Here is a 27,942-nt window from a genome sequence, read left to right on the forward strand (position 1 = left end):
CCTCTTTCCAGAACAAACACTCTCCTCCACGGGAAGGCACAGTGCCGGGCCTGCCAGAGTTGAGGTGCAGGCACACACGCAGGCTGATGGGAAGGTAGCCCAGAGTCCAGAGAGAGGGAGGGGCCTCATCAAAGGTCAACTCGGGCAAGACCCCAGGCCCATGCTGGGGAGGGTCTGCCACTCAACGCTGCTGGGTAAACACATTTGGAAAAGAATTCTACTTTTTCCTTTTGGCTCAAGACAGTTTCAACTTCTTTGTTTTAAAAATAATGATAGAGTCACAAACCACACCAAACCTCTTGCCAACCAGTCAACGCCAAGAGTGTCCGGGACCAGTCACCTTTCCGGGGGGCAGACGGCCGCCTCATTCTCAGGCAGAGTGGCTGTGGGGTTTGACCCTCAGACCTAGCCCACAGTGGGACCAGGACTCACAGGAAGTCACCAAATACAGTGCAGGGAAGTGCTGTGGGTACCGTGTGTGTGTGTGTGTGTGTGTGTGTGTGTGTGTACGCATGTGGTTCCGTCATTTGACCACACCTGTCTATTCGGCTGACCTTCACCACTAGCAATAGAGCTGTACCCTCACCGCAGAGCTCCTCTCCCCAGCGGTCCTTTGGAACCACACTGCTCCTCTTTGAAAGAAGGGGGCCGTGCCAGGCACTGGAGGCTGCCCGGCTTCTCAGGCCAGAGGGTGCAGGTAGATTGTCCCTGGGTGGCCTGGGCGACAGTTGCTGGTTTGAGTGTTTCATTTTGCTAAGTCCCTGCTTTGGTTCCAAGTGGGCTGACCCAAGCCACTCAAAGTGGGGTGCTGAGACATGGAGAGCTTCACAAAGGGCCCATGCACCCCTGCCCCTGCTCTGGCAGTAGGGGTGGGGGAAGTGCTTAGGAATGCCAGGAAGTCCCGAGTCTGACATGAGGTGTTGGGGAGCCCGAAGCCCAGTGGAGTGGAGTGGATCCCAGCATGCCACTCCCCACCTGCCGGTCACCCACGGAGCACACATACATTGTCTGCTGTCCCTGAAGAGCAAAGCTTCCCAGGACCCAATGGTCAGGCCCAGGAGGAAGACAGGTCTGAAAGTAGACATTTGTGTTTGTGGTAAAAATACACACAACAAAAGATTTGCCGATGCAGTGGTTTCTGCACATGTAATTCAGCGATGTTGATGATCACATTCTGGCAGCTCGATTTTTAAGACACGGGTGGACCCCCACCACCACACCTTGCACTCCCAGCCCAAGCAGGGCTGACTGGAAAGCCCCCACCCACCACCCACCCCCATGACAGCTGGTGGGAGAAACCAGGAGACTGACGTCTGACGGCCGCCCAGGGCTCCAGCCCCACGGGGACACTCTGAAGAAAGGAGCCCTGAACTAGTTGCTCTGCTTTCCAGTGTACAGTCAACACAGGGGAGGGGAGAGGAGGGCAGGGGAGGGGCTGTCCCCAGGCGGGTTCAGTTGGTTCCAGAGTAGTAGCGCTCTCCCAGCAGGCTCCCCTGGCAGCCAGTCCCTGTGCCATGGCCACGCAGGTAGACAGCAGGTCTGGGGGGCTCCCCAGCAATGGCTGTGAGCTGGGCGTGGCCCGTGAGCATCTGCAGGCCATCACCCGAAACTTCATCACCCACCCCCGTGTCAGTAAGTAGGACCACTCCCCCTGCCGTGGGTGCAAGATGGAAAATGAGCTGGGCCACTGGGCCCAGGCGCCTGGGGAACCCAAGGCTCAAGGCTGGGCAGGGGGTCGGGGGGTGCTGGGTCTCCTGGGACAGAGAGAATGAGTCAGTGGTACCACTGAAGAGTGGCTGCAGGGACCCTCCCCTGCGGTACTGAGTCCTAGGACCTGGAGTCCAGATCCTCACTGCCCCTGCGTGTGCACATGCGCGTGCATGCGTGCATGCCAGAACTCTCTACATGCAGAAGAAGTACCAGAGGATGAGTGTTTGGGATGCTCTGTGTACACTGGAGAGCCTGTGTGCTTTCTTAGGACGAGGGAGTGGGTGACGCTGGATGGCCCGTCAATGGGTGTGTGTTGAGATATGTTCAGAAGGTATAACTGGGTGCAGGCCTGTGTGTGTGTGTGTGTGTGTGTGTGTGTGTACAATGCATGTGCTCTAACAGTCCCTTAATTGAAGACATGTGGGAATGTGTGTGTGACAGTCTGAGTATGTGTGTGATCAGTGAAGAAACATGTGCCTCCCCCCGGGGGAGCCGAGGGGCTCAGAGTGTGTGGTCCGGGATGTCGCAGACGTGGCTGCGTTGTATCCAGCTGCCTGGTGCCCAAGTGCAGGTGTGGGTGCCCTCCAGGAGGAGGACCTGGTAGTTTCAGAAGGGTAGCCTGGCTGTGGCTGGGGAATGAGGCACAGAAAGCTCAAAGGGATCCTCCCCCACCCCCACCCCGCTGGTCAAGGTCACTCTCCCATACCAGGTGCCTTTTCAAATTCTGGACAACCCAGCTCTGGGGTAAACCGGCTGAGCTAGCCCCAGCTAAGCAGAGTCAGATTTGCTCCCAGGCTATATGAGTGTGTGTATGTGAGGGGGAGGGCAGTGGGGAGCAGAGGGGGAGGCGGAAGGGAGCCCCCTCCAAAAGGCGGGGAAGAAAAGTGAGCCTAGTACAGCCTGGTCCTTCCTGCTTTCCTCTCCCTCCCACATCCTTCTTTCGTCCCCCAACTAGCCCAGAAGGTGGAAGCCCGTTGTGGAGCCACCCGAGTAAGGGGATAGTGGGGCACTGGGAGGCACCCCAGGAGGTGCTGAGGGTGGAGCTACATTCCAACTGGGGAGAACTGGGAGTGGGGCCCTGCTTATCCAGGAGACTTGGCCTGTAAAGGAGCAAGGAGTGGTGCCAACTGGGAGATGCATTCCGTTTACTTGCTCCCCTGCTGAGGGGCAGGGTGGAATGGGAGTCCACCCAGGGGTGACTTGGAGGAAAGGCCTGGCAGTGTACGTCCCACACAGCTTTCTCTGGTTTGGTAGCCCCGCGGGGTCACAGGCACAGTGCTGGTGGTGCAGCAGGTAAGGTATCGGGCAGCTAACCTTTAGCCATTACACTGATAAACTCGGAAGCCCAGCAGGGTGGCTCACCTCTGCCCTATAGGGCACTGTGAGTGGGCATGAACTCCGTGGCAGTGGGCTGGGTTTGGGTTGGGGCCACAGAAGGAGCTCCAGTGACAGCAGCCAGTGATTCAGATCCAGTAGCTGCTCCGCAGGAGAAAGATGTGACCGCCCACTTCCGGAAAGATCACAGCCTTGCGACCCCATGAGGACCGTTTTTCCACTGTCCTCCTGGGGTCACTGAGAGTGAGAAGTAACTTTATAGCACTGAGTTTGGATTTTGAGTTCACACTTAAAGTCTGGTAGGAACAGGACCCATATGCACCTCTCCTTCTTCTGGAGGTGCCCTCCCAGGGGCCCTGCAGGGCTCAACCCTTCCCCTGCGGCCCGCTCCAGGCCAGAACGCCCAGTCCTGGGACAGCTCCCATCCAGTTCCCTCCCTGCCAGGCCCACTGAGAGTCAGCAAGCTGGAACGAGGGAAAACACTGACAGTTTTGACCAACCTGGAACCAGTGGCTGTGCTGGATCGCTCCTGCCACGGTGGCTTCATGCGACCCCCAGGCTATGTGTTCACACAAAACAGCTGGCTCAGGGGAGTGCCCAGAGCCGTGCTCGCTGGCCGTGCCGGCAGCATTGGCAGCGTTGGCATGAGGGCAGCCCTCCTTACCTCTGCTTTTGCTGCTAGCACCCAGTGACCCAGCGCAGATACCCTCCCACCCCAGGGGCGGGCTCTCGGCCAGCAGTTCTCAACCTGTAGGTCACGACCCCTTTGGGAGTCCAATGACCCTTTCACAGGGGTCGCCTGATTCATCACAGTAGCAAAATGACAGTGATGAAGTAGCAATGAAAATAATTTTATGAAAAAAAGAAAAGAATTTTATGGTTGGGGGTCACCAACACATGAGGAACTGTATGAAAGGGTCGAGGTCTTAGGAAGGTTGGGAACCGCTGCTCCAGGCCCTGGGATGGGCTTCTACTTTTCCCCAGGTGACTGAGGAGGGGAGGGTGCAGGACCCAGGAGTGTTTGAGGACAGCTGTGTGCAGGCAGGAGTAGCAGCAGCAGTAGTGCCTCCGTGGTGGGACACACTGTCCGTGTGTCTGGTCTTCTGGTCTGGATGGAACAACTGAAAAACCCACGGCCACTGGGCAGGGGAGGGCCGCTCCTGTGGGTCTCTGGTGGCTATAGCTGTAAATCGGAGTCGAAGTCCTGTCCTTGCTCCCAAGGAGGTTTCAAACTGCTGATCTTGGGCATCTCAGCCAGTGCATCACCACTGCCACCAGGGCTCCTTCTGACTTCCTAATGTAGGGACAGAAGAGGCTGGGAGGAGAACTGGGGGAACCGGAAGGTTGGGGGCAGGGCCTGCTGGCTCCAAGCCCCAGGGATTGTGCGCCTGTGAGTGGGGGGAGTTCCAGAAGAAGTCCTGGTGGTATAATAGGTCATGAGTTCAAGCCCACCAGCTGCTTTGCAGGAGAGCGATGAGGCTACCTGCTCTCCTAAAGATGTACATTCTCAGACCCCACTCCACCCCAGGGCGGGGGGACAGTTCTACGTCGTCCAATAGGGTTGCTTTGTGTCGGAATGGAATTGTTGGGAATGTGGTTGGGTGTTCTGACTTTGGTTCTCGGCAGAGATGGATTTCACAGACGTGGAGGGTAACAGTGGTCCACGAAGGGAATGGACCTGGAAGAGGGGCTGAACCCCAACACTATTCACCTCAGGGTTGGGGGGGAATGAATCTTTGTTATGGTCACCTTATTCAACCCTTGCCAATATCTAGCTCAAAGTTTTCTGTCTGACTCCCATGGAGCGGAGCTGGACTTGTTCCCTAAAAGCCCCAGACCCCATCTCCGAAGGAGGCGGCTTGGAACTACGGCTGAGCCCCTGGGAGGATGATGCGAGCCCGGGGGCAGGGGCAGAGCTTGGGCAAAGGTGTGGAAGAAAATGCTGGCCATCTGGTGGAAGGATGGAGCCAGGTCTGGGCACCCAGGGGCTTGAATGCCAAACCAATGGGAATAGGAAGGTCACAGGAGAGGGGTCCAGCCAGCAGGCCCTGGGTCGGGTTTAAAGAACCCTTCACTTGCAGCCCCTGCCCTCCCTCCCCTAATCCCTCCAGGAGGTTGGGGAAGGCTCAGACCTGCTGCCCTGGGCTTGCCCCATCCTGGCCTCACAGCGGGTCTGCCTGCCGCCTCAGTGCCCTCCCAGCAGCTGCAGGTGTGGCAGGGCTGACCCTAATTAGTGGGCTGCTGGAGCGCTCCCGCTGAGCTTTTGACCTGGAGGGCAGGGGGAGTGGGCTCCCCCAGCCTGCAGTCCCTCCAAAGTGTCAGCTAAGACAATGGGGGTGGGTAGGTGGGCAGGGCGGCTGGAGGGAGTGTGTGCCCTCCCTCCAGGGTCTTCCAGCTGGTCCCTTTGGCTTCGGAGGCTTGGAGGGTCTTAGTTTGCCCCTTCATGCAGTGGACACAGTGGCATGGGCAACACCCAGTGACCAGGCTTCCGGTCAAGGGCACTTTGCTTGCTCAGTAGGTACCGCCCTGGCTGTCCCCAAAGCTGGATGGCCATGGGGCCAGAGAGGTGGTGGGGTCTGAAGGCGCCCAGCGCTGGGCTGAGGGGAGAACCAGACAGTGTGCTGGGGCCTTGGGAGAGGCGGAGGGGCTGCAGTGACTCGACCATGAAGGAGGTGGTCGCACCTTGAGGAAACACACACAGCCACACAGGTGCTGTGACCTGCCCTGAAGGTCCTGGCCCCGTGCAGAAGTTCAATCCTCCTACACCTCCTACCACATGCTGAAATGCCTGTGCAGAGCCTTTGACAGCTGGGAAAGGCGGCTTCCCATTGAGACCTGGCCCTACTCGCCCACCCGTGTGGCCTTGGCTGGGGGCAAGACTAACGGCCCACCTTGACTCCAGCATCAGGCTGCTAAGCTGGGAGATGCTCGCTCTGGGTGCTGACTGGCACTTGGCAGTGGCCCCAGGTTCCTCTCAGACCAGCCCCATCTCCCCTTTGTGCCCCCCACCAGGCCCAGCACCCCCCCCCCCCAGGCAGATAACAAGGATGCTACCTCCTGGGCCTCAGAGCAAATGGAGGTTTCCCGGACTGAGCTGTGAACTGGGGAGCTGGCGTGCAGGAAGTAGAAAGACTAGGTGGGAGTGGAAGAGATCCCCTAGGGCACTGGCTCTCAACCTTCCTCTTGCCACGACCCTTTACTACAGTTCCTCAACCGTAACATTATTGTCGTTGCTACGTCATCACTGTCATTTTGCTACTGTGCTGAATCGGGTGACCCCTGTGAATGGGTTATTTGGCCCCCAAAGGGGTTGCAACCCACAAGCTGAGAACTGCTGCCCTAGGGCTTTCTACACTCTTTCCCCTCACCCTGCCCCATTGCTGCACCCGTTCACTGCCTGCTTCCCTGGGCTCCGTTTTTAGGGCTGTTGTGAAAGCCAGTGAGTTGGGTCCCAGGCCGATGGTGGCCCTGTGTATGTACAACAGAATGAAACACCGCCTGGTCCTGCTCCGTCCTCCCAGTCGCTCTCATGACAGAGCCCATCACCCATCGCACGTGGAGGGCCTTTCCCTTTTGCCCGGCAAAATGCCAAGCATGATGTCCTCCTCCAGGGACTGGCCTCTCCTGATACGTGTCTCACGATCCTTTCCTCTAAGGAGCATGCTGGCTGCCCTTCCTTCAAGACAGGCTGTTTCCCCTCTGGCAGCCCATGGGACTCCCATTGTCCATCGAAGGCACCGTAATCCAAATGCATACATTCTTCTTCCTTATCTGATATCCAACTTTCACATACTTAGGAGGCAATTGAGAATACCATGCATGGCTCAGGTCAGGCACACCTTAGTCTTCAAAGTAACCTCCTTGCTTTTCAACCTTTTAACGAGATCTTCTGCAGCGGAGTTACCCAGTGCCATGCAGCAGCACCTGAACTCTTGACTTCAGACGCCTGGAGCTCAGATCCAAGCAAGATGAAGTCCTTCACTGCAGTCTTTTCTCCGGTTTATTGCGATGTTACCTACTGGTCCAGTGGCGAGGATTTGCATTTGGGGGCTAGTCTGATGTATTTCTAGGGGCCAGCAAGACTCCAGTCCTTCCACACCCCACTCCCCTGCTCTCCTCCTCTCCTCCCTCTACTGGGCTCCCCACCTCCACCCCCATCCTTGTAGCTCTACTTTGATCAGAAGCCCCTGTGGCCTGAAGGAGAGTGTGTGGCTGCTGGAAGATATTGCTCTTTGACTGAGGTGTATGATTCCCAAAGCCTCTGCCCCCTACCCTTCTTCCTGGGGGATCTTCCTAGGCCTACCCCCCTCCTAGCTCTGTGCAGTCTCTGTCTCCTCTGTTTTCACTGGGAGAGGACTGGAGCAGGCAGCATAGCCCCTCAGGTGGGATAAGTGTGGACCAGGACACATGGTGGGGGGTGTAGATGAGGTGATGGGGGCACACATGGGCTCTGCGATGCACCCCTAGTGCTTAACACTCTTCTGAGAAAGGTATTTCTCCCAAGGCACCTTTGGGTGAATTTGAGTTTCTGATGAGCCAAGCCACTTCTTCACTGTTTACACTACCCAGGCCTTCTGAAGAAAGGCCGGGAAATCTGCTGCCAAGAAAACCCAGCCATCCAAATTCCAATAGACCACAGGTCTCCTTAGACACACATGGGCCTACCTGACTCAGAATCAACTTGGTGGCAGCTCAGGTATTCTAAGAAGTGGGGGCTCAGCACTGAGCACTAGAAACCACTGCACCCCCACCCACACGCCTGCTCTCCTTCCTCGACCCCCGAAGTCAGCCTGTGCTCACAGACACCATCTTTCTCTCAGGGCTCCCTCTCCTCTGCCAGGTGCCCCCATCTTCCAACTCATGAGCCTGAAGGGAAAGTCTTTCTTTATTTGAAGCCTCAGCCCCAAAGCGGTTCTAGTTCTTCCTCTTTTTTAAAAAAAAGACTTCCAAAGCACCTTCAGTGATTTTTTTCTGATATGAAAAATAATCCAGACTCACAAGTTTCCCCAAAGACATAAATCAGTGAGTACAATGAAAAGTGAATAGCCTTCCAGCCTGGTGGGCGCTGCCTAGGACCTGTTGCACACATTGGTGTAAAGGTGACTGTACAATGTTGACAGCCCATGTGGGCACCGCCGCATCGAATCGCTCTGCTTTGTCATTTGTCTTTTTTAACAATTTTTTTAAATTTGCTGATTGGGGAGGGTTTACATTTTGGGGTTTTGCAAGGGCTCTGTCAGCTCACAGTCTGGGCCTGCTCACCCCATTCTGCTGCTGTTGACTTTTTTTTGCACTTTTTCCCCCCAAAAACACCATTTTACTGGGAGCTCTTACAGCTAAGCCATTCCACAGTCCAACACATTGAGCAGTCTTGTGCAATCGCTACCACAATCGGTTTCAAAACATTCTCTTCTTTCTTGAACAACAGGTCCCACCCCCTCCTTTTAGACTTTTATTGACAAACACTTCACACAGCATACAATTCAGTGATTCCCTCATATTGAAAGGAGTTGTCCAATTATCACTACAATCAGTTTTTCAGTTTTAGAACATTTCCTTCTTTCTTATACTAATCGTAGCTAGCTCCCCGTCTCCCCCAACCTCCCCTCTCATGCCCCTAGGAAACGATCAATGTTGTTTCTGTCTCTATTCTGGATTTCATATACAGAGAAACATACAAAACAACCCAAAAAAACCAACAACCAAGACAAAACAAAACAGAAAAAGAAAACCTCAATAGAAAAGAAAGCAGAAAATGAGAAAAACTGAAACAACTTTAAAGTGGATCTGAGGGGAGATCAAATGATCAGATGTTACACTTTAAGCTCGCTGCCTCAGCCGCACTTGACTTGGAAATGCTCTTGGTCCAATAGCAAGGTCTTGGTCGGATAGCAAGGTCATCCCCCTCCAGCAGCGATGGCCAGAGGGCATTCGCAGGAGCTTTAATCCTTGTGCCACCAGGCTGCTGTTTGCACTCCCAGCGCACTCTGCGGTTTGTGACTGTGCTCTCTGACTTTACCTCCTCTTTGAGATTAGAGGCTCTAGACTCCCATTCCACATCTCACTTGACACTGTTATTTTCCGTTTTTTTTCTGCTTCAAATATTTTAATTTTTTAGAATAAAATATACATAATTCTTTGTGCTTTAACTATACCTTTGAAGTGGTTTTTTAAAAATCATTTTATTGAGGGCTCTTACAACTCTTGTTACAAACCTTACATTAATTGTATCTGACATATTCGTACAGATATTCCATCGTTCTTTTCTAGACATTTACTTTCCATCGAGCCCTTGGGATCGGCTCCTTTTTTTCCCTCCCTTCTCCCCCCCCCAACCCTTGTGGCCCCCGATAGATTGTTATTTTCTTTAAAAATTAAAAAGTGGCCATTGAGTGGACTTGAACCCATGACAACCAGAAGGGAGGAGCTCCTTGGGGATCCAGGGGCTGCTGTTGTCAAAGCAGTTGGATGGCACTTGTTGCTTTCTCCTCTTTAATTGTCTGCATGGCGGTTGCCGTGGAGAACGCACAAAGCACTGCGTGGGCCTCTCTCTGAAGGTTGAGTGGGCACCCACCTCCAGCTTTCTGCCAGTTAGCAGCTGGCAGTGGTCACCATGTGCCCCACTCACTGCCACCGAGTTGATTCTGACCCACAGCGACCTTAAAGGAGAGGGTAGAACTGCCCCTGTGGGCTTCCGAGATGTGACTCTTACCGGAGTAGAAAGCTGAGTCTTTCTCCCACGGAGCAGCTGGTGGTTTCAAACTGCTGGCCTTATGGCTCGTATAACCACTATTGCCACTAGGGCTGCTTCCCCACCCCCCTTCGCTCACAGACTATATGCTTAGCCTAGCCCTGGTTACGTTACAGGTTGGCTCCAACCTCAAGGTTAGCAGTTCAAAGCCACCAGCCACTCTTTGGGGAGAAAGACAGGGGTTTCTACTCCTATAAAGAGTGACAGTCTCAGAAACCCACCAGGGCAGTTCGACCCTGTTCTATCAAGTTGCTATGTGTTGGCATCAACTCCATAGAAGTAAGTTTGGGGGGTTTTTTGTGGGGGGAGACTGGAGGCCAAACCCAAATTGAGGCCTCTGCTTTGGAGTTAGGCAACACTCTGTAGGGTCTCTGAAGCTATAAATCTTTACAGGAGCAGACAGAGTAGCTCATGGTTTCGAACCTCTGACCTTGGGGTTCACAGTGCCACCAGGGTTCCTTTCCTGCAGAAGGGCCCCAAATTCTACTTGCAGAAGGAAGGGAGGAGGCCGAGGATGGGAGCCCATCCAGGGAAAGAACCACATGCAGTTGAGCCATGAGAACCCATGGCATCTCTAGGTCTTCCAGAGGGGGGGACGGGACAGGTTCTCAAAGTGGACCGAGGAGTAGCCCCAGAGGTGGGGAAGGACCATGAGGTGTTCCAGGTACTATGACAAACAAAGAGGGGACCCAAGCTCTGGTTCAGGGTGCCTGCTGCCTGGGTGGGTGGAGGGCCCTGGGAGCATGGGAGCACCTGGAGGCGTTGTTGTGAGAAGCCAGGTGGGAAAGGGAGGGCTGGAGGAGGATTGCGGAGGAGGGAGTGGAGGAGGGAGTTCCTATGGGTCACAGACAGCAGGGCTTGCTGGGTGGGGAGCTGACAGTGCTGGGAGAGTGCTGACAATCCCCCCACCCCCCAGGGAGAAGGGTCTCTGGGGTGGGGATCAAGGCAGGCAGTGTATGTGGGGTCTAACTTATGAGGTGGGACATCTCCTCGTGAAACAGGGAGGAGGGAGGAGAGGGGAAGAGGCGCTGTAGACTTGAGAGCCCAGTGAGGCAGGTGGTCCCCTGCTCTGAGTTGCAGCACGGGGACGCCTATTCCTGTTCCTCCCAAGAGCCCAGACTTTTCCAGATAATCCGTACTCTTGGAAGATCCCTGTCCAACATCGAGAGCTCCCTACCCCTCAGAAGAAAGGGACCCGGATGGGACAGGTACCTGCTGGCTCCCAGCCTGGGAAGGCTGGGCATTAAGAGTGTCTCATTTCCCTCTGGCGGGCTGAGGCCAGGCGTGCCTGGAAGGAAGCCTCTGTGGAAGTGAGCCATGAGGCAGGGCTGCAGTCTGATGGGAAGCTCCCCAACCGACAGTCTGGGGTCCAGCCCCAACTCCTTCGCAGATACCCTGTCTGACTCTGAACACAAACAAACCCCTCTGGCTGGTGAGCCTTTGCTGTCACCTGCTTCTGGCTGCCATCACTGCCTGGTTCCAACCAGGGACCTTCCATCGGCAAGGGAGCACAAACGGTCTGCAGACCCCACGCAGGAGCTTCCTCTGAGTGGACACACACAGGCCTTTGCAGCCTGAGGGGCCCTGCTTTCCTTCAGACTGGGAAGGGGTTGGCCCACTCCTCTGAGGTCCTTGCAGCCTGCACCCACCCGAGCACCCACAGAAAGCCAGCTGCCCTCGACAGATTTCTCCCCAGCAGCCTGGCTGGTAACTCACCAGGGCCACAGGGAAGGGTCCTGGTGACCCCAGGTCCAGGGAAAGGAACTGTCCTAGGGTGCTCAGCTAGCACCACAAGCCCCCAATGCTGACTCCTATGGCGGGGTACAACTGCCTCTATGCGTTTCCAAGACAACTCTTTATGGGAATCAAAAGCCTCCTCTTTCTCCTTAGGAGCAGCTGCTGGTTTCAAACTGCTGACCTCACAGATCACAGCCCAACACATAACCATTATGCCACCAGGCCTCCTAGCACAGCAGTTCTCAACCTGTTGGTCTCTATCCTTTTGAGGGTCAAGTGACCCCTTTCACAGGGGTCGACTAAGACCATCGGAAAACACATATGTCCGATGGTCTTAGGAACCAAGACACCGCTCCTCTATCCATCTGTCTCTAGGCTGGTCCACCCAAATGCAGATATGCCCACATAGGAGGACCCGGCGTGAAGACTGTTACCCATGTTACACCATGCCTCAAGACCAAATTTCATTTCTCTGTCATTAGAAATAAATATTTCACAATATATTATTACGTACATATTGTTTTGTGATTCATCAGGACCCTTCCAGTACGTTCACTTTGTAACAATGACAATACATCCTGCCTATCAGATATTTACACGATGATTTGTAACAGTAGCAAAATGACAGTTATGAAATAGCAATGAAAATAATTTTACAGTTGGGGGGTGGTGTCCCCACCACATGAGGAACTGTATGAAAGGGTCGCAGCATCAGGAAGCTTGAGAACCACTGTCCTAGCAGAGTCTCAACTGTCCTGTCAGACAGCCCCAGGCTCTTGCCTTGGACGGTGGGTTAGGAAGTGTTCATGCTATCTAACCTCACAGCTCCCATGACCTTTCCAGTCACTAGTCTGTAGGACCTTCTGCGCCGCCTTCCCCCACGCAGCAGCCCTCCCCACGTCCCCCTGCCCCCCCACCCAGTGGGGCTCCCTGTGGCAGGGGGTAGTCAGAACTCTCTGGGTTTCTCACCCCCTCCCACCCTCTCCAAACACAGTGCCCCCTCAGTGTGGGCTGAAGGGGGGTGAGGGGCAGCAGAGGACAGGTCCTGGCCCCAGCTGGGGAGGGAAGAAGCTTTTCAAATGTGTGAGTGGAGAGGAGGGAGGAGGGAAGAGGAGGGAGTGGGCCTTAGGGTAGGGAGGGTGGCTGAGCGGCTGGAGGGACCAGCTTAAAGGTCTCTGCACAGTGAGGGGACTCCAGGAGACCTCTGCCCTCTAGGGCCCTCCCCTGCTTCCTGCAGGTGTCTGGGACTTTGGAGGCCCTGCGGGCAGGGGCACGACCCTTACAGCAATGGTGGCTGGCCCTGTCACAGCTAATGACCCTGATGGCCTGGGCTGGGGAGGGGGAGGCACACCGGGCAGAAAGGCAGGGTGTGTGTGTGTGTGTGTGTGTGTGTGTGTGTGTGTGTGTGTGTGTGTGTGTGTGTGTGTGTGTGTGAAGGGAGGGAGGGTCTGCTTGTGTCAGGGTGTGAGGGGAGCTGGGGTCAGGCAAGCCCTCACCCACCGATCTGCTCCCCCAGCCTACCAGACCGTGTGCAGCGTCAACGGGCCGCTGGTGGTGCTGGACCAGGTCAAGGTAAGACCTTCTGGCTCACCCCACCTCTTTGAAGGAGTTCCCATCCGCAGGATTTGTTAAAAACTGCCTTTCCCCGAAAGAACTCCCCAGGTCTGCCCTGCTCTTTCTAAACCCCCATCACTCCCACGTTCTCCTCTCCTCTCCAACTGTCTCCTAGCTGCGCCATCCCCTTCTCCTTTTCCCAGCCTGGCCTCCCCAAGTGGGCCTCAGACACCGAGAGCGCAAGCATGGAGCCTGGGCCAGCTGTGCCTCCTCTTCTCCATCAGTAGGAAGGCTGTGAACCCTCCCTGCTATCTAACCTCTTCAAGAAGGCCGAGCAGGAGCAGCTAACATGGCCAAGGCCACCTGTTGCCAGCCACTGAGTGGGAAGGGAAGGGGGTGTCACAGAGGGGATGGGCCATGGGATGTGGGGTGCTCTCTGTAGGGCCCTGACAGCCCCCTGGGGCTTGGAATTCTTGGGCCACAAAGGCATGGGGTCACCCTGTGGGCATCTGCAGACATCAACCTGTTTCAGCCTCCGACACCCATCTGAAATGGGGGCTTTAGCAAACCAGACGCTCAGGGTTTGGGTTCCTAAGGAGGAGGCTCCAAGCCCTAGGGGAGCTCAGAGAGAGGGCTGGGTCTCAATGTGAGTCTGCTCCCAGCTTCTTTCCCCATCCCTCCCCCCACCACCCAGGAGCAGCTTTAGTCCCTGGTTTCTTTCATCTCTTATATTTTAAAGGAGACAACTCAAGACACACCTGAGACAGATCCTGCCCCATTAACCCAACAACCCCCTTTCCTAGTGTGATTACAACCCCAGACCTAGGGGTCAGGGTTTAAAATGCCCTCATTTGGAGGGTGGGGGCACAACTTAATCCAGAGATTCTCAACCTGTGGGTTGCGACCCCTTTGGGGGTGGGGGAACGACCCTTTCACAGGGGTTGCCCAATTCATAACAGTAGCAAAGTGACAGTGATGAAGTAGCAATGAAAATAATTTTATGGTTGGGGGTCACCACACCATGAGGAACTGTATTAAAGGGTCGAGGCAGTAGGACATTGAGAACCACTGATCTTTTCATCCATAACACCCTCCCAGCTAGGCAAACAGCCAACCTCTTTCCCCTCCTCCAACCAGCTCTCTCACCCCTCCCTATCTCTATCCAACCTGCAGCTCAGAGTTTTACAGTTTCACACTTATTTCAGCTGGGGGTGAGGGAGGGAGTGAGTGGGGCTCCATCTTAAGAGTCCTTTCAATAAAGGTTCCTACAAGGTCCTAGCACCCCTCCTCACCCAGAGAAATCCAGCCTGTCTGCTTGGAGCTGTCATTTGATGTCTCTGGACTTTGGCACATTCTTCCCCCCCGTGGCATGGTGGCATGGTGGTTGGATGTCAGCTGCTAACTGCAAGGTCAGCAGTTTGGAAATGACCAATTGCTAAGAGTCTGCATCAACTTGACAGTGAGTTTGGTTTGGGGGTTGATTTCACCCCCTTGCCTCCTGACCGATCCACATCCCCCAACCCCTTGCTGGGGCTCTTCCCTGGGAAACCTCCCCTTCCCAACGTTCCCAGCATACTGTGCAGGGGAGCCATCTGTGGTGGAGAGCTTTCTTGCAGGTACTGGGTCCCTCCAAGGGCCCATGCGCGGTGGTTCAGGGTTCCTGAATGCTCTGGGCCACAGCACATAACACGTGTACCACACACCAGGCGAAGACCGGAACAGACATTTCACCAAAGACCTAGTCTGGTGGCCGCAGACGCAGGAAGAAGTGCTTGCACTTGGTAGCCATTCAAGAGATGCAAAGCCAAACCACCAGGAGCTAGCCTCTCAGCCTAGCATTAGCAGAAGTTAAAATAAAACAAAAAACCTGGAAACAGCAAATGTGTGGGCAGCTGAAGCGAGCCTGGAGCCCCCATTCACTGAGGTGGCAATGCCCAGTGGCGTAACTGCCTTGGCGAGCACGCTGGCGCTTCCTCACAAAGTTGGGGACAAAAACACCCAGCAACCCCTCCACGTCGTTTGTATCAGAAAGATAGGAGCCACGACACAAAGAGATAAGGGTCCACCTGTGTCCCTCACAGCACTCTTCCCAATAGCAAACCCCCCACTCTCACTGCCCATGTGGACTCTCAGTGGGTTTCCAAGACTGACACTGTTGATGGGCAGAGAAAGCCCAGTCTTTCTCTCATGGAGCTGCTGGTGGGTTTGAACTGCCCACCATGCGGACACTACCAGTGCACCTTAACTTGGGTAAAGGGATTGGCAATACACAATAAGAAAGCAATTAGGACAGTGGTTCTCAACCTTCCTAATGCCATGACCCTTTACTACAGTTCCACATGTTGTAGTGACCCCCGAACCATAACATTATTTTCATTGCTACTTCATAACTGTAATTTTGCTACTTTAAAAAAATCATTTCATTACAGACTCATACAACTCATCGCAATCCATATATACATCAGTTGTGTAAAGCACATTTGTACATTCATTGCCCTCATCCTTCTCAAAACATTTGCTTTCCACCTAAGCCCCTGGCATCAGCTTCTCATTTTCTCCTCCCTCCCTGCTCCCCCTCCCTCATGAGCCCTTGATAATTTATAAATTATTATTTTGTCATATCTTGCCCTGTTCGACATCTCCCTTCACCCATTTTTCTGTTGTCTGTCCCACAGGGAAGAGGGCACTTGTAGATCCTTGTAATCGATTCCCCCTTTCAAACCCACCCTCCCAGTATCACCGCTCACATGGCTAGTCCTGAAGGGATCATCTGCCCTGGATTCCCTGTGTTTCCAGTTCCTATCTGTACCAGTGTACATCCTCTGGTCTAGTCTGACTTATAAGGTAGAATTGGGATCATGATAGTGGAAGGGGGGGATGAAGCATTTAGGAACTAGAGGAAAGTTGTATGTTTTATCATTGCTACATCGTACCCTGACTGGCTTATCTCCTCCCTGAGACCCTTCTGTAAGGGGATGTCCAGTGGCCTACAAATGGGCTTTGGGTCTCCACTCTGCACTCCCCACCCCTCATTCACAATGATAAGATTTTTTGTTCTGATGATGCCTGATACCTGATCCCTTTGACACCTTGTGATTCACACAGGCTGGTGCACTTCTTCCATGTGGGCTTTGTTGCTTCTGAGCTAGATGGCCACTTGTTTACCTTCAAGCTTTTAAGACCCCAGATACTATATCTTTTGATAGCTGGGCACCATCAACTTTCTTCACCAATTTTGCTACTTTTATGAATTGGGAAACCCCTGTGAAAGGGTCAGTCAACCCCCAAAGGTCTCTCGACTCACAGGTTGAGAACCGCTGGAGGGGAAAGGATAGAGAAGACACGAGAGGGTTGCCAGGGTTAAAAGCAACATAGGCAGACATTTTTACAGAAATGAGAAAGAAAAAAGTCAAGAAAAAGAATGACTATGTATTTTTATAAAATCACACAAATGAAAAGGCAGGTGCCTTACACAGGTCTGGTTTCCACAGTTTATTCTAGTCTTCTTCTTCTTTGAGACTAGTTATCAGTGACTCTTCCAACTGGGCTTGAACAGTGTGGTTAGCAGCCTAGCGTGGAGCCGAACCAGCAGCACCAAAAGAGCCACTTCATCACTGTCATTTGCTCCTGTTATGAATTGTCATGTAAATATCTGATAGGCAGGAAAACGCTAAGATTTCCCACCAAAATGAAGGGGTAGGAAAATGGTAAGACTGCACTCTATCGGAGGCAGGAACATGTGAGACCCCAAAGAACAAAAGCAGGTGTCTTTCTGGGCCTCACAGGGTTCACTGCAGAGCCGTCTTTTGAATGAGGTAGAGGGAGGAGTGGCTGCCCCACCCTTCAAAAATCCATCTGACTCCCTAAGAGCTTAAGGACGGTCACTGTTGACTGGAAGCCTTGCCTACAATTGACTAACACATAGAAGGGAACTTCCAAAAGTCTGTGGCAAGACGGGGTTAAAAGACAGAAAGAAGAGAAGGCTTCCTGGATCTTGCTTAGTTAGCGGGTGTAAGCGGACTTCAGCAAGGTGTGCAGTGCGTGGTGCTGGTACTGCGCCTGCTCTAGGCTGGTGATCTTCAGTTAGGGCGCAAGGTGAGTGACTTCCTTGGAAATGTTTGTGGAGGGCTTCATCGCCAACATTGGCTCCTTCCTGCTTGAACTGACTTTCCATTCGTTGTTTTTGTAAGCACCAGGGATTTCACCAGTCTGACACCCATGCCTTGCCACAAATTCCAGGTCTGCTCTTGCTTAGATTTTAACAGAATCCCTGTTGCTCGGACTGGCCCGCTTTCCAAACTGACACCTTCGTCTTCTTACTGCCCCAGCCTAGATTCTGTTCAGGGAGGCTATAGCAAATTACTATGAATTTATTTTGGTTTTTAACAAAAGGAGTCTTAAAAAAAAAGGAATCTTTTTCATAATAGTGTTTGCATAAGACACAATTTCCATGTACTTGTGGAAGACCCTTAATATTTTATGTTATTTGTATTATAATAATAAGCTAGAGAAAATGTTTTTAAGATTATCATAAGGAAGAGAAAATACATTTATAGGACTGTACCATAGTTATCAATACTATAAGCTTATGTTTATCCATTCCCGGGATGAATGGTCTTCACATTGCGTGGGCTGAGGAGGAGGAGGAGGGACTAGTCTTGCTTTCTCCGGGAAGGGGAGGCAGAGGTGGGAGAGATGGAATAGGGGACAGGCACCTTCAGTGCTTTACAGTCATTTCTGCCTTTTCACTTATGTGATTTTATAAGAATACATAGTCATTCTTTTTCTTTTTTTGACTTTTTTCTTTTAAATTTCTGTAAAAATGTCTGCCTATGTTGCCTTTAACCCTGGAAACCCTCTCATGTCTTGTGAGTTGAGAGACCTTTGGGGGTTGACCGACCCTTTCATATATTTTCATGTTTACAAACTGAATATAATGAAAGCATAGTGATGAATCACAAAACAATATGCAATTATATGTTTGAGATATTTATGTTTTCCGATGGTCTTGGGCGAGCCCTGTAAAAGGGTCCTTTGACCCTCAAGGGGGTCGTGGCCCCCAGGTTGAGAACCGCTGAAGAGACACAGTCCCCCGCGGCTCTCCATCTCCCTGTTCTTCCGCGCCCTCTCGTGGCTCCCAACCGCGCTGCAGCACCCTCCTCTGCACCCTAACACCCCTGTCCTCACATCCTCTTCACCTCCTGCCATGGGCACCCCGTCTCCCGCTCCCCCCCACCTGTGCTGCAGGCCCTGGGGTGGCTTAGCCGGAATTCCCAGCAGTAAAGGTCCCTTGAGAGAGTGGCATCTCCATTTGTCTCCACTGTAAATGTATTCTTTCTTTTTATTTCTGCATATTTTATAGGGATACTTTGGGGCTGTCAATATTCCTCCCAGTTTTTATCTTTCACCTACTGGCTTCAGCACCCAGTGATGTTTCTTGCCTGAATTATTGCTCTGGGCGAGGTTTATAATTCAATCACTCCTTCTAAATTCATTGTCATTCCACTGTAGGGAAAAAAAAAACCCAAACACTTTCTTTTCATCCCTCTCATTTGAAAATTGATATCATTGTGGGTTCATTAACTCCTATTTTATTCCCAGGGGACAAAGATTGATTACTGTCACTAGTATTCGGCCGCTCCAGTTGTCCCAGACTTCTCTAGTGTGAACCCCTACAAATTGGTTCCTGTGTCCCTTAAACAGATCCCCATCATTCTAATGTGTGGTCTTAAGCTGTCCCAGGATCCTCTTACCGGGTCCCTAGCCTCAGTCCCAGAATCGGCTGGTTCCTTGCAGTGGATAATGGTATCTTGAAGCCAAGACGGGAGCCCCAGGAGTGAGTGCTCTTGATTACTGGGCGGTTCTGCTCCTGCGCCCTCTGTGTGGACAGAGCTAGGACGCCTTGGTAAAGCTCCCTGGGACTTGCTTCCAAGTCATTCCAGCCTGCCTTAGTTTCCGAGTGCTGCTGTAACATAAATACTGCGAGCAGGTGTGTGTAAGGAACAGAAACTTCTTTTCACCTGGTCCTGAAGGCCAGACGCCTGCATTCAACACCCTGGCTCTCGGCAAAGGTCCTCTCTCCGTCCTTCTTGGGAAGAGGTTTGTCCATCCCAGCTTGGCTTCCCTCCAGGGTGCATTCTGGTCTCTGAGTCAACTATGCTGCTCTTTAAAACTCAGAAGTGATTCTCTTTGGACAGACCCTCAGCTGATAGGGACCTCCCAACCTGAAGGAGCCCTATTTCCAACCTGGGTATCACCCAAGGTCACAATGACTCCACAGCAAAGATGAGAAGATTGCGGTGGGAGTGGGGGGAGCCGAGAAAAGAAAAAAGCACCCTGACTCATTGTGGGAGGTGCCGAGTGCCCAGCACCTCATTGATGGACACCAAGATTCTCAGAGGGGAACCTGATTTCACGGCACATTTTCACAGCGAGCGCGATACAACACTATTTTAAAAAGAAATCATTTGTGACCACAAGCAAACAAAACACAGGGTCACATGCCCAGGGTGGGGCTTCCAGCGTACATGGTTGGGAGGGCACAGCTTGATTCCCAACAGATTCACTTCCCAAAGTGGCTGGGCTCACGAGGGGAGGTGTGAGATGGACCAAGGAAGGCTGGGGGGCTTCCCCTCCAGTCTTGAACTCTCTCTCTTTCTCTCTCTCTCTAACTCACATGACCAGTTTGCCCAGTATGCTGAGATCGTCAACTTTACCCTCCCCAATGGGACTCAGAGGAGCGGGCAAGTGCTTGAGGTGACTGGGTCCAAGGCAGTTGTCCAGGTAAGAGCTATCCACCAGGTATTGGTGATTGGCTGCATCCCCCGGTTCTGACACCACGGAAGTAGCCTATGTCCCTGGAAGCACTGGGCGCAGACCTGGGTACACATGGGTGTAGAGAATGGGAACCCCATTCTCTCCCACAAGCCCTTCAGTGGAATAACCTACTTCTTGTCCCATAGGTGTTTGAAGGGACCTCTGGGATCGATGCCCAGAAGACTACCTGTGAATTCACGGGGGACATCCTACGGACACCAGTGTCAGAGGACATGCTGGGTGAGGGCCAGGGGAGGGGCTCAGCTTCCCTGCAATGCCACTGCAGCGTCATGGCTGCCGCCCCGCCTGGCACCCCTGTGAGCGCTCTGAGGTCCGCTCAGGTGTCCTTTAAGAGAAGAGGCAGGCAGCTTCAACCTACCAAAGGCACGGGAGGCGGCCACCTGTTTCGGATCAGCCCTGCATGCCCCTGGGTCTCTCCCCCCACCTGACCTTCTTGGCCCTCCCCACTTCCTGCCCCCAATTGTCCCCATCGCAGTCACTGTCCTAGACCAGGTTCTCTACCTGCAAAAGGCTTTAGGAGAGGAGGGAGGGCCCTTCTAAGAGGCTCCCTTGGAGTCACTGAGGGCTGAGAGGAGACTCGGGGCAGGACTGGGAGATGGGGGTACAGTGGGGCAGGTGGGAAATTCTGGAGGTGAAGAAGTGGGCAGCAACCCCCCTCACCCACTCCCAGGCCGGGTTTTCAATGGCTCCGGCAAGCCCATTGACAAGGGGCCAGCGGTCATGGCAGAAGACTTCTTGGACATCAATGGTGAGTGACCAGAGGCTCTAGATGGCTTTTGTGACCTAGCCCCCAGCCACCTTCCCCACCCCATCACCTATCCAGAGACAGCTCTGCCTAGGGCTCCCCACCCCCGGGCTCATCAGACTGACTCCCAGATCGGGCATGAGAGCAGAAAAGACCTCTCTGTCCCCACATCTGTGGCCAGCTGCTGACACAGAGCCTGGAATGCTGCCCCTGGCCCTTCCTGGCCGGTCTCTGTTACCCGGTCCTCACTGCTGTGAAGATTTCACATGCACCCTTGACCAGCTCCGTTCCCAGGCCAGTGGCTGGGGTGGTTGGCAGAAGTAGATGGGGTCCCCACAGGCTGGGGCCCTCCTCAGTCCTCCCACCCTATGGACTCAGTTTAGAGGGGGGCAGATAGAACCCCCCGGGGTTGTGTGACAGGCCCAAGGCCACACCACAAGTCAGGGATAGAGCACAGAGTGAAATCCCCTGAGATAGGAAGTTACCTCCAGGCCCTGCAAGCTTCCACTGCTCCCGAGAGCTGCTGTCCAGGGTCCCCCTGGCCACGTTTGCATATGGACACTGCAGTCACATGGAATTCAGTGCCCCCCACCCTCCTCACCAGAGCTTAGCACTCACACACGGCAGGAGCTGCGGATGGGCATCTGAGTGGACATGTGCTACCACAGAAAGCCCTGTCACTGTGGGAGGCGGGGCGGGGGGGCTGGGGTAATGCTGGGGTGGTCCCCATGATTGTCCCCGGACCCCACCCAGGCCAGCCCATCAACCCCCATGGCCGCATCTACCCCGAGGAGATGATCCAGACTGGCATCTCCCCAATTGACGTCATGAACAGCATTGCCCGTGGGCAGAAGATCCCCATCTTCTCGGCAGCTGGGCTGCCCCACAATGAGGTGAGGTCTCAGAGGCCAGCAGGCTCGGCCAAGAGGAAGGGGCCGGGTGTGGGGGGCCTGGCCTGGTGGGCCCCAGCAGGCAGGAGCCTGGGTGCTGGTATCACCAGCCTCTAGACTGGCACTGTTCTCCCAGAATGCTACCAGGCCTCCTCAGGGGCCAGTCACCTGTTGTCCCCAGCAGGTCTTTCCAACCTCTGCCCTGGATGGCCCCCTGTGGGTCCCTGAGAGCTGACAGCCCCACCCATGGGCCCTGATAATGGTCCTGATGCTCCTGTGCAGAGTCTCCCCGTGCAAGGCAGCCCTGTGACCCCTTCCCACCACCACCCGGGGTGCCCAGCCACCCAGCCTGGTGAAGTGCCAAGGACTCCTCCTCTGATGCCCACCCAGCTCACCCTCAAAAGGGTCTGGTGGTTAGAAGGCATAGGCACCGCTCCTAGCCGCCCCCCTGCCCACCTACACAAGACAACTTTGGGAAGGAGGCAAGAGGCTGCCCGAGAATAGGACAGGCGGGCTGGGGCCCCAGCCAAGTTGCCCCATATCTGTACCGAGACCACTGCACTTTGGAATTGCCCACTGTCCATGACAGGCCCCTTGGCCCTTTAATAGCCCCAGAACAGGATGAGCCCCAGCCTCTGAGAAAGGCTGCCTCCCTGGACATTCCCTCCATTCCTGGAGCTTCATTCCCTCCCACCAGGGGCTGGGCTGGGGGGAAGTGGGGGCTGGAAATGGCTCTGGGAAATTCCTGGGGACTGCTGGGGTATGGGACGTGTACTGGGCTCTGGCTTTGACACCCTCCTTTATCCAGAACCATCCCCCTCCCCCCCACAGATTGCTGCCCAGATCTGCCGCCAGGCGGGGCTGGTGAAGAAGTCCAAGGCTGTGCTGGACTACCACGAGGACAACTTTGCCATCGTCTTTGCAGCCATGGGGGTAAGAGGGGCTGGGGGACAGCCTGTCTGATGGGGAGGGACAACCCTGCTCCCGGAGAAGCCTGTCTGACCTGACAGGAGACAACAGAGGGGAGAGGGGGCTCAGGGATCCGTTCACTGAGAAGAGGTGGGGCTGGGCGCAGAGGACAGGCCAGGGGTGGGGTGGGGGGCCAGTGGCCAGGCCTCTCCCAGCCCTCCCTGCTGTGTGTTCAGGTCAACATGGAGACAGCCAGGTTCTTCAAGTCTGACTTCGAGCAGAACGGGGCCATGGGGAACGTCTGCCTCTTCTTGAACTTGGCCAACGACCCCACGTGAGACATTCCCAAGAGGCCCAGACTGACCCCAGGCGGGCACTCTGTGCCCTCTTCCAATACCCAGAATATCAGGGTGCAGGGGTGCCCTGGGACTACAGACTGGGCAGAGCGCTGCAGGGAGGCAAGGCCTGGGGAGGGCTGGCGGCAGCTCATGGAGCGGCAGAGGGAGCCCCTTTCCTGCCAGCCTGCCACCTCCTGGGCCATTGCACAATGCCAGCCCTCAGGGGTTATTTCCTTAAGCCAATATGCACTTTTAAAAATGTAGAAAATGTGACTTTAAATTTGAGGGCCAAGTGGGTGGGGAAAAAAATTCTGGCAAACCTACTTGGGTCCAGAAGGTGGCTGCAACCCTGAGCTCACAGCAACCCTATCTGGGGAAGAGCCGCTGCCATGAGCTAGGGACTCCACTCCAGGGGCTCCTGGTGAAACTGCAAGGGGGTTCTGAGCACCCTGAGGGGACTCAAGTGTGACACCCTGGGGAGTGGGCAAGAGGTCACCTGAGCTGAGGAACAGCCCTTCCTCACACCCTGGCCCACAAGGGCCAGCCCCTCTCAGGCCCCAGCCTCTGAATCTCAGGGGCCAGGGGGTGTCAGGTCTGGCTGAAGCGGCCCCCTCCTGGGAACCACTGCCTGGCCTGAGAGCTGGGGTCAGGGGCTCAACCTCATGAGAAAGTAACACCCACTCCCCAGCCCACCTTCCACTCAGCACTGGGGCTAAGTAAGCACTCACCGGAGCACTAAGGGCCCCAGGTCCCTCACCCCTGGCCGCACCCCCAGGATTGAACGGATCATCACCCCACGCCTGGCACTGACCACGGCCGAGTTCCTGGCCTACCAGTGTGAGAAACACGTGCTGGTCATCCTGACAGACATGAGCTCCTATGCAGAGGCCTTGCGGGAGGTGAGTGGCCCAGCCGGGTGGCAGCCTGTCCTCAAATTCACCGCCTGGAGGGGGGCTGGCCTCCACCTGGCTCCTCCTCTTGTCTCTCCCCTCCTCATTCCCGCTCATTTTTCATAGAGCTGTGCCCCCACCCCTCTTCCTTGTGTGTCAGCTTTTCTCCCCGTTTCTGATCTCCATGCCCACGGTACTGCAGGTCTCTGCTGCCAGGGAGGAGGTGCCCGGGAGAAGAGGCTTTCCAGGCTACATGTACACCGACCTGGCCACCATCTACGAGCGGGCGGGCCGCGTGGAGGGCCGGGGTGGATCCATCACCCAGATCCCCATCCTTACCATGCCCAATGACGGTGGGTGAGCTGCCCGCTGCCCTACCAGCCCCTCCAGCCCCTTCCCTTCAAAGCCCTCCTGCTGCTTTCCCTACTGAGGCTAGCCCATTTTCCTGTAGATATCACCCACCCCATCCCAGACCTGACAGGCTTCATCACAGAGGGGCAGATCTACGTGGACAGACAGCTTCATAATAGACAGGTACCACCCTGCCCTGCCCACTTCCTGCTCTCCCCAGCTTGGCCTGTGCCTCGGTGGTGGGGGGCAGGCAAGGCTGACCCCAACCACCTGTGAAGCTGGTGTGATCACAGACAGGAGGGTCTCCTGGAGAGCCAGTCCCGATAGAATCCCGCCGGTCTGGCTGTGCCACCCAGAGAAAATAATGTCACTTCTCTGATCTGAGATTACGGCGCAGATGAGTCGTGAGGACAGACACTCAGTTAGTTCACAGAAAACCCATGGCACACCCCACAAACCTACTGCCGTCAAGGCCACTTCAGCTCACAGACGCCAACTGCGTGTCCTTTCTCTCCCCGCACTAGTGACCTGTATGGGACCCTAGAAAATTAATGGCGGTTAAGGGACCCACAAAACACTCTAAGCTTGCTGACACTGAGTCGACGCAGACTCATCTCTACCCCCTGTGGGTTTCTAAGACTGTAGCCATTTACCCTGGTCAAAAAGCCACACAGTCTATCTCCTACGGAGCTTACTGGTGGTTCTGAACTGCCGACCATGCGGATCGCAGTCCAACTCATAAGCACTATGGGGTCAAGTGGATTGAACATAATGTGTCAAAGGGTTAGAGAATTGTCTGTCCCATAAGTTGGTAAAAAGCAAGCCCTGCGCCTTTGTGTTCTGTGTGGACCGGGCAGGTTCTCACTGTCTCCCTGTGTCTGTCTAGCCCTCTTTGGTACTCGGTACTGCCGGTACACGGCAGTCTAGCATTTCCCAGGGGGACCCATGAGTGGCATCCAGGACATTCACGTGCACCCTGTTTAGCACCACGGCAGGCTCTTTCTTCGAAACTACTGCATCTGGGACATCAACCCAGGTGTTGTCCAGATGATGACAGCTGTGGACTTGGGAGCCTTTTATGGACTAAGGTGGTGCAGTGGATGAAGCACTCCATTGCTAATGGAAAGATAGGTTGAAGACCACCTCTCGGGGCAGTGGGGTTGGGGTGCAGGCAGTCGGCTTCCAGAAAGATTTCTACTCTCTGGAACACTGTGGGAACAATTCTCTATCCTGTAGGGTAACTGGGAGCCCTGTTGGTGAAGTGGTTACATGGTGGGCTGCGAGCCAAAGGCTCAGCAGTTCAAAACCGCCTATGACTCTGAAGGAGAAAGATGAGGCTCCTACTCCCCTAAAGAGATCCAGTCCCAGGAACCCACAGGGGGTGATTCTACTCTGTCCTATCAGACGTCTGAGTCAGAACTGACCGGATGGCAGGGAGTTTTGTAGGGTCTCTCTGACTTGGGATCCACTTGAGGGCAGTGGGGTAGGGTTTAGTTGTTAACAAACGTCATGTTATGTCATGCCCTTTCCCTGGGACACCTGTGCACCCCAGATCTATCCCCCCATCAACGTGCTCCCGTCGCTGTCCAGACTGATGAAGTCGGCCATCGGGGAGGGCATGACCAGAAAGGACCACGGAGATGTCTCCAACCAGCTGGTAAGGAGGAGAGGCCTGCAGGCTCAGCGCTGGAGGTGTGAGCCCCTTCTGGCCCATGAACTTCTCTCCTGACCCAATTCCTCCCCCAAAGGGGCTCGGCAGCACAGTCAGAGTGGGGGCCGCTGGACTGCGGTGACCCCTGCCCTCTCCTGCCCTCCCCCAGTACGCCTGCTACGCCATCGGGAAGGACGTGCAAGCGATGAAGGCCGTGGTCGGGGAGGAGGCGCTCAGCCCCGAGGACCTGCTCTACTTGGAGTTCCTGCAGAAGTTCGAGAAGAACTTCATCCACCAGGGTGAGGCCCGCAGGGTGAGGCCCCCCGCCCCCCCCCCCCCCCCCCCCGCCCGCTGCACCCAGGCCGTGTCCCCGCCCCCTCGGCCCGCCCCACGCGCTCCTAACGCCGGACTGGACTTTGTCTAGGCCCTTACGAGAACCGCTCGGTGTTTGAGTCGCTGGACCTGGGCTGGCAGCTGCTGCGCATCTTCCCCAAGGAGATGCTGAAGCGCATCCCGCAGAGCGTCCTGGACGAGTTCTACCCTCGGGAGAGGGTGCCCCAGGACCCAGCTGCAGACACTGCGCTCTAGTAGCCCCACACTGCCCCACCGCCCTGCACCCGCTTCCCTGTGAGCGCTTGTTACCCCCTTCTCATCCCCACCCCACCCACCTCTACTCCTAGCCTATGTTTTGACCTGCTAGGAGTCTCCCAAGTTTTAATTGTAAACGCTTCCCACCCAACTCAGAAAAACACTGAGGAGAAGAATGCATGATCTTAAGTGAAAGCTGAACTGATGGCTAAAGTTGGGTGATAGGTACTTGGGTTTCCTTTTTCATGTTTTTACACGGTTTTATTGGCACATAATTTACATATCACACAATTCAACAGTTCAATTATATCTAGGAAAATTGTACAATCTTTACCACATCCATTTTAGAATCTCCCCCCTCCATGTTTAAATCACCTTTGAAATGAGTTAAGTAATCACAATCAGTTCTAGTGCTCCCTGCCCCCTCCTGCCTTTCTTTTTTATTCCTGAAATCCCTTGTCCCTCCCTAACACCCACCCTCTACCCCTGTGTCCCCTGCCAGGCCTGGTCTCAGTTGTTATCACTATGCATCCACTCCTCCTGTGCTTCACAAACTGAGTATCCCAACAGAAACAATAAAAAACAAAATTGAAAACAAGATGGTAAGGATAAAACAATGATAATTTGAAGACAAAAATACAAATAATGAGTAAGAAAAAGAAGACACCCTCCCCCCCAATCAACATTCAAAAAGTCAGGGAAGAAATTTCTGTCATGGCAGAAAGTAAGTAAGACATACGTGCACCCAGAACAAGGGAGGTCAACTGGCCAAGTATGGAGCTTGGTCCAGCAGAATCAAGAGTACAGTGGTCTCTGCCTGGTAGTGAGGCTGTTCAAGTCTCGTCTGTGGCTTGAGCGGATCTGCCAGTGGCTCAGTCTGACCAGGTACTCTGCAGATGGGCTTTGGACTCCCACCGTCCCCCAGAGCCTTCTACAAATTGGGTGTTCATCATTTTAGCCTTGATCCTTTTCCTTTGCCAGATTTGAATTTTGTAATTGTTATCTTTGGCCAACGATCCTTTTTAAAGTGTGCTAACGGGCACAGAAAGGATTCTTCTCAGGGAGATGCTTATTTGGTTAGGCCATATTTCCTTGGTGGAATATGAGCTCAGGAACAACCAAGGAAGAAGAGGTGTCTGACTGGAGTCGGAGAGAATGCTGGGGGAGAATCTGCCTTGCTCCAGTCAGGAAAGGAGAAGTTGCTGTGAGGAGCAGGGGAAGGGGCAAAGGGTGGAGGGATGCAGAAAGCGGAGGAAAAGCCCCAGCTTTGCTGACACAGAGCAACCCCATAGAACCACAGAACTGCCAGGAGGAGACAACCTCTCATCTTTCTCCCTCGGAGGGATGGCCAGCAGTCGAATGTGTAAACCAACAGGCGCCAGAGTCCAGCTGGCTGGTGTTCCTTTAAGGCGTGCTGGTGGCACCCTGGTTAAAGCACTTGTCTGTTACTCCAGGCTAACACCTGGAAGCCCAGAGGGGTTGTTCTACTCTGTCCTGTGGGGTCATTAAGAGTGGGGATTGACTGAGAGAGGGACAGCAGAGAAGGGGGGGAAGGGAGACTCCGGATAGGGCAAGATATGACAAAATAATGAGGTATAAATTACCAAGGGCACATGAAGGAGGGGGGAGCCGGGGGGGAGGGGGAAAAAAAAGAGG

General features: G+C 54.3%; 1 protein-coding gene across 1 annotated transcript; it reads left to right on the plus strand.

Annotated features, from left to right (window-relative positions):
• The first annotated feature begins 1,514 nt into the window (after nucleotides 1–1,514).
• On the plus strand, nucleotides 1,515–27,813 carry ATP6V1B1 (ATPase H+ transporting V1 subunit B1). Its single transcript, XM_075535343.1, has 14 exons — nucleotides 1,515–1,632; nucleotides 13,050–13,105; nucleotides 19,772–19,870; nucleotides 20,050–20,143; nucleotides 20,595–20,672; nucleotides 21,423–21,562; nucleotides 22,391–22,492; nucleotides 22,705–22,802; nucleotides 23,582–23,705; nucleotides 23,899–24,049; nucleotides 24,148–24,230; nucleotides 25,600–25,704; nucleotides 25,868–25,997; nucleotides 26,123–27,813. Exons 1-14 carry the CDS (start codon nucleotides 1,515–1,517, stop codon nucleotides 26,284–26,286), a joined length of 1,542 nt encoding a protein of 513 aa, XP_075391458.1. The 3' UTR covers nucleotides 26,287–27,813.
• Nucleotides 27,814–27,942: the final 129 nt, after the last annotated feature.

This window comes from Tenrec ecaudatus, chromosome 17, assembly GCF_050624435.1.
Source record: "Tenrec ecaudatus isolate mTenEca1 chromosome 17, mTenEca1.hap1, whole genome shotgun sequence".
Classification (NCBI taxonomy): domain Eukaryota; kingdom Metazoa; phylum Chordata; class Mammalia; order Afrosoricida; family Tenrecidae; genus Tenrec; species Tenrec ecaudatus.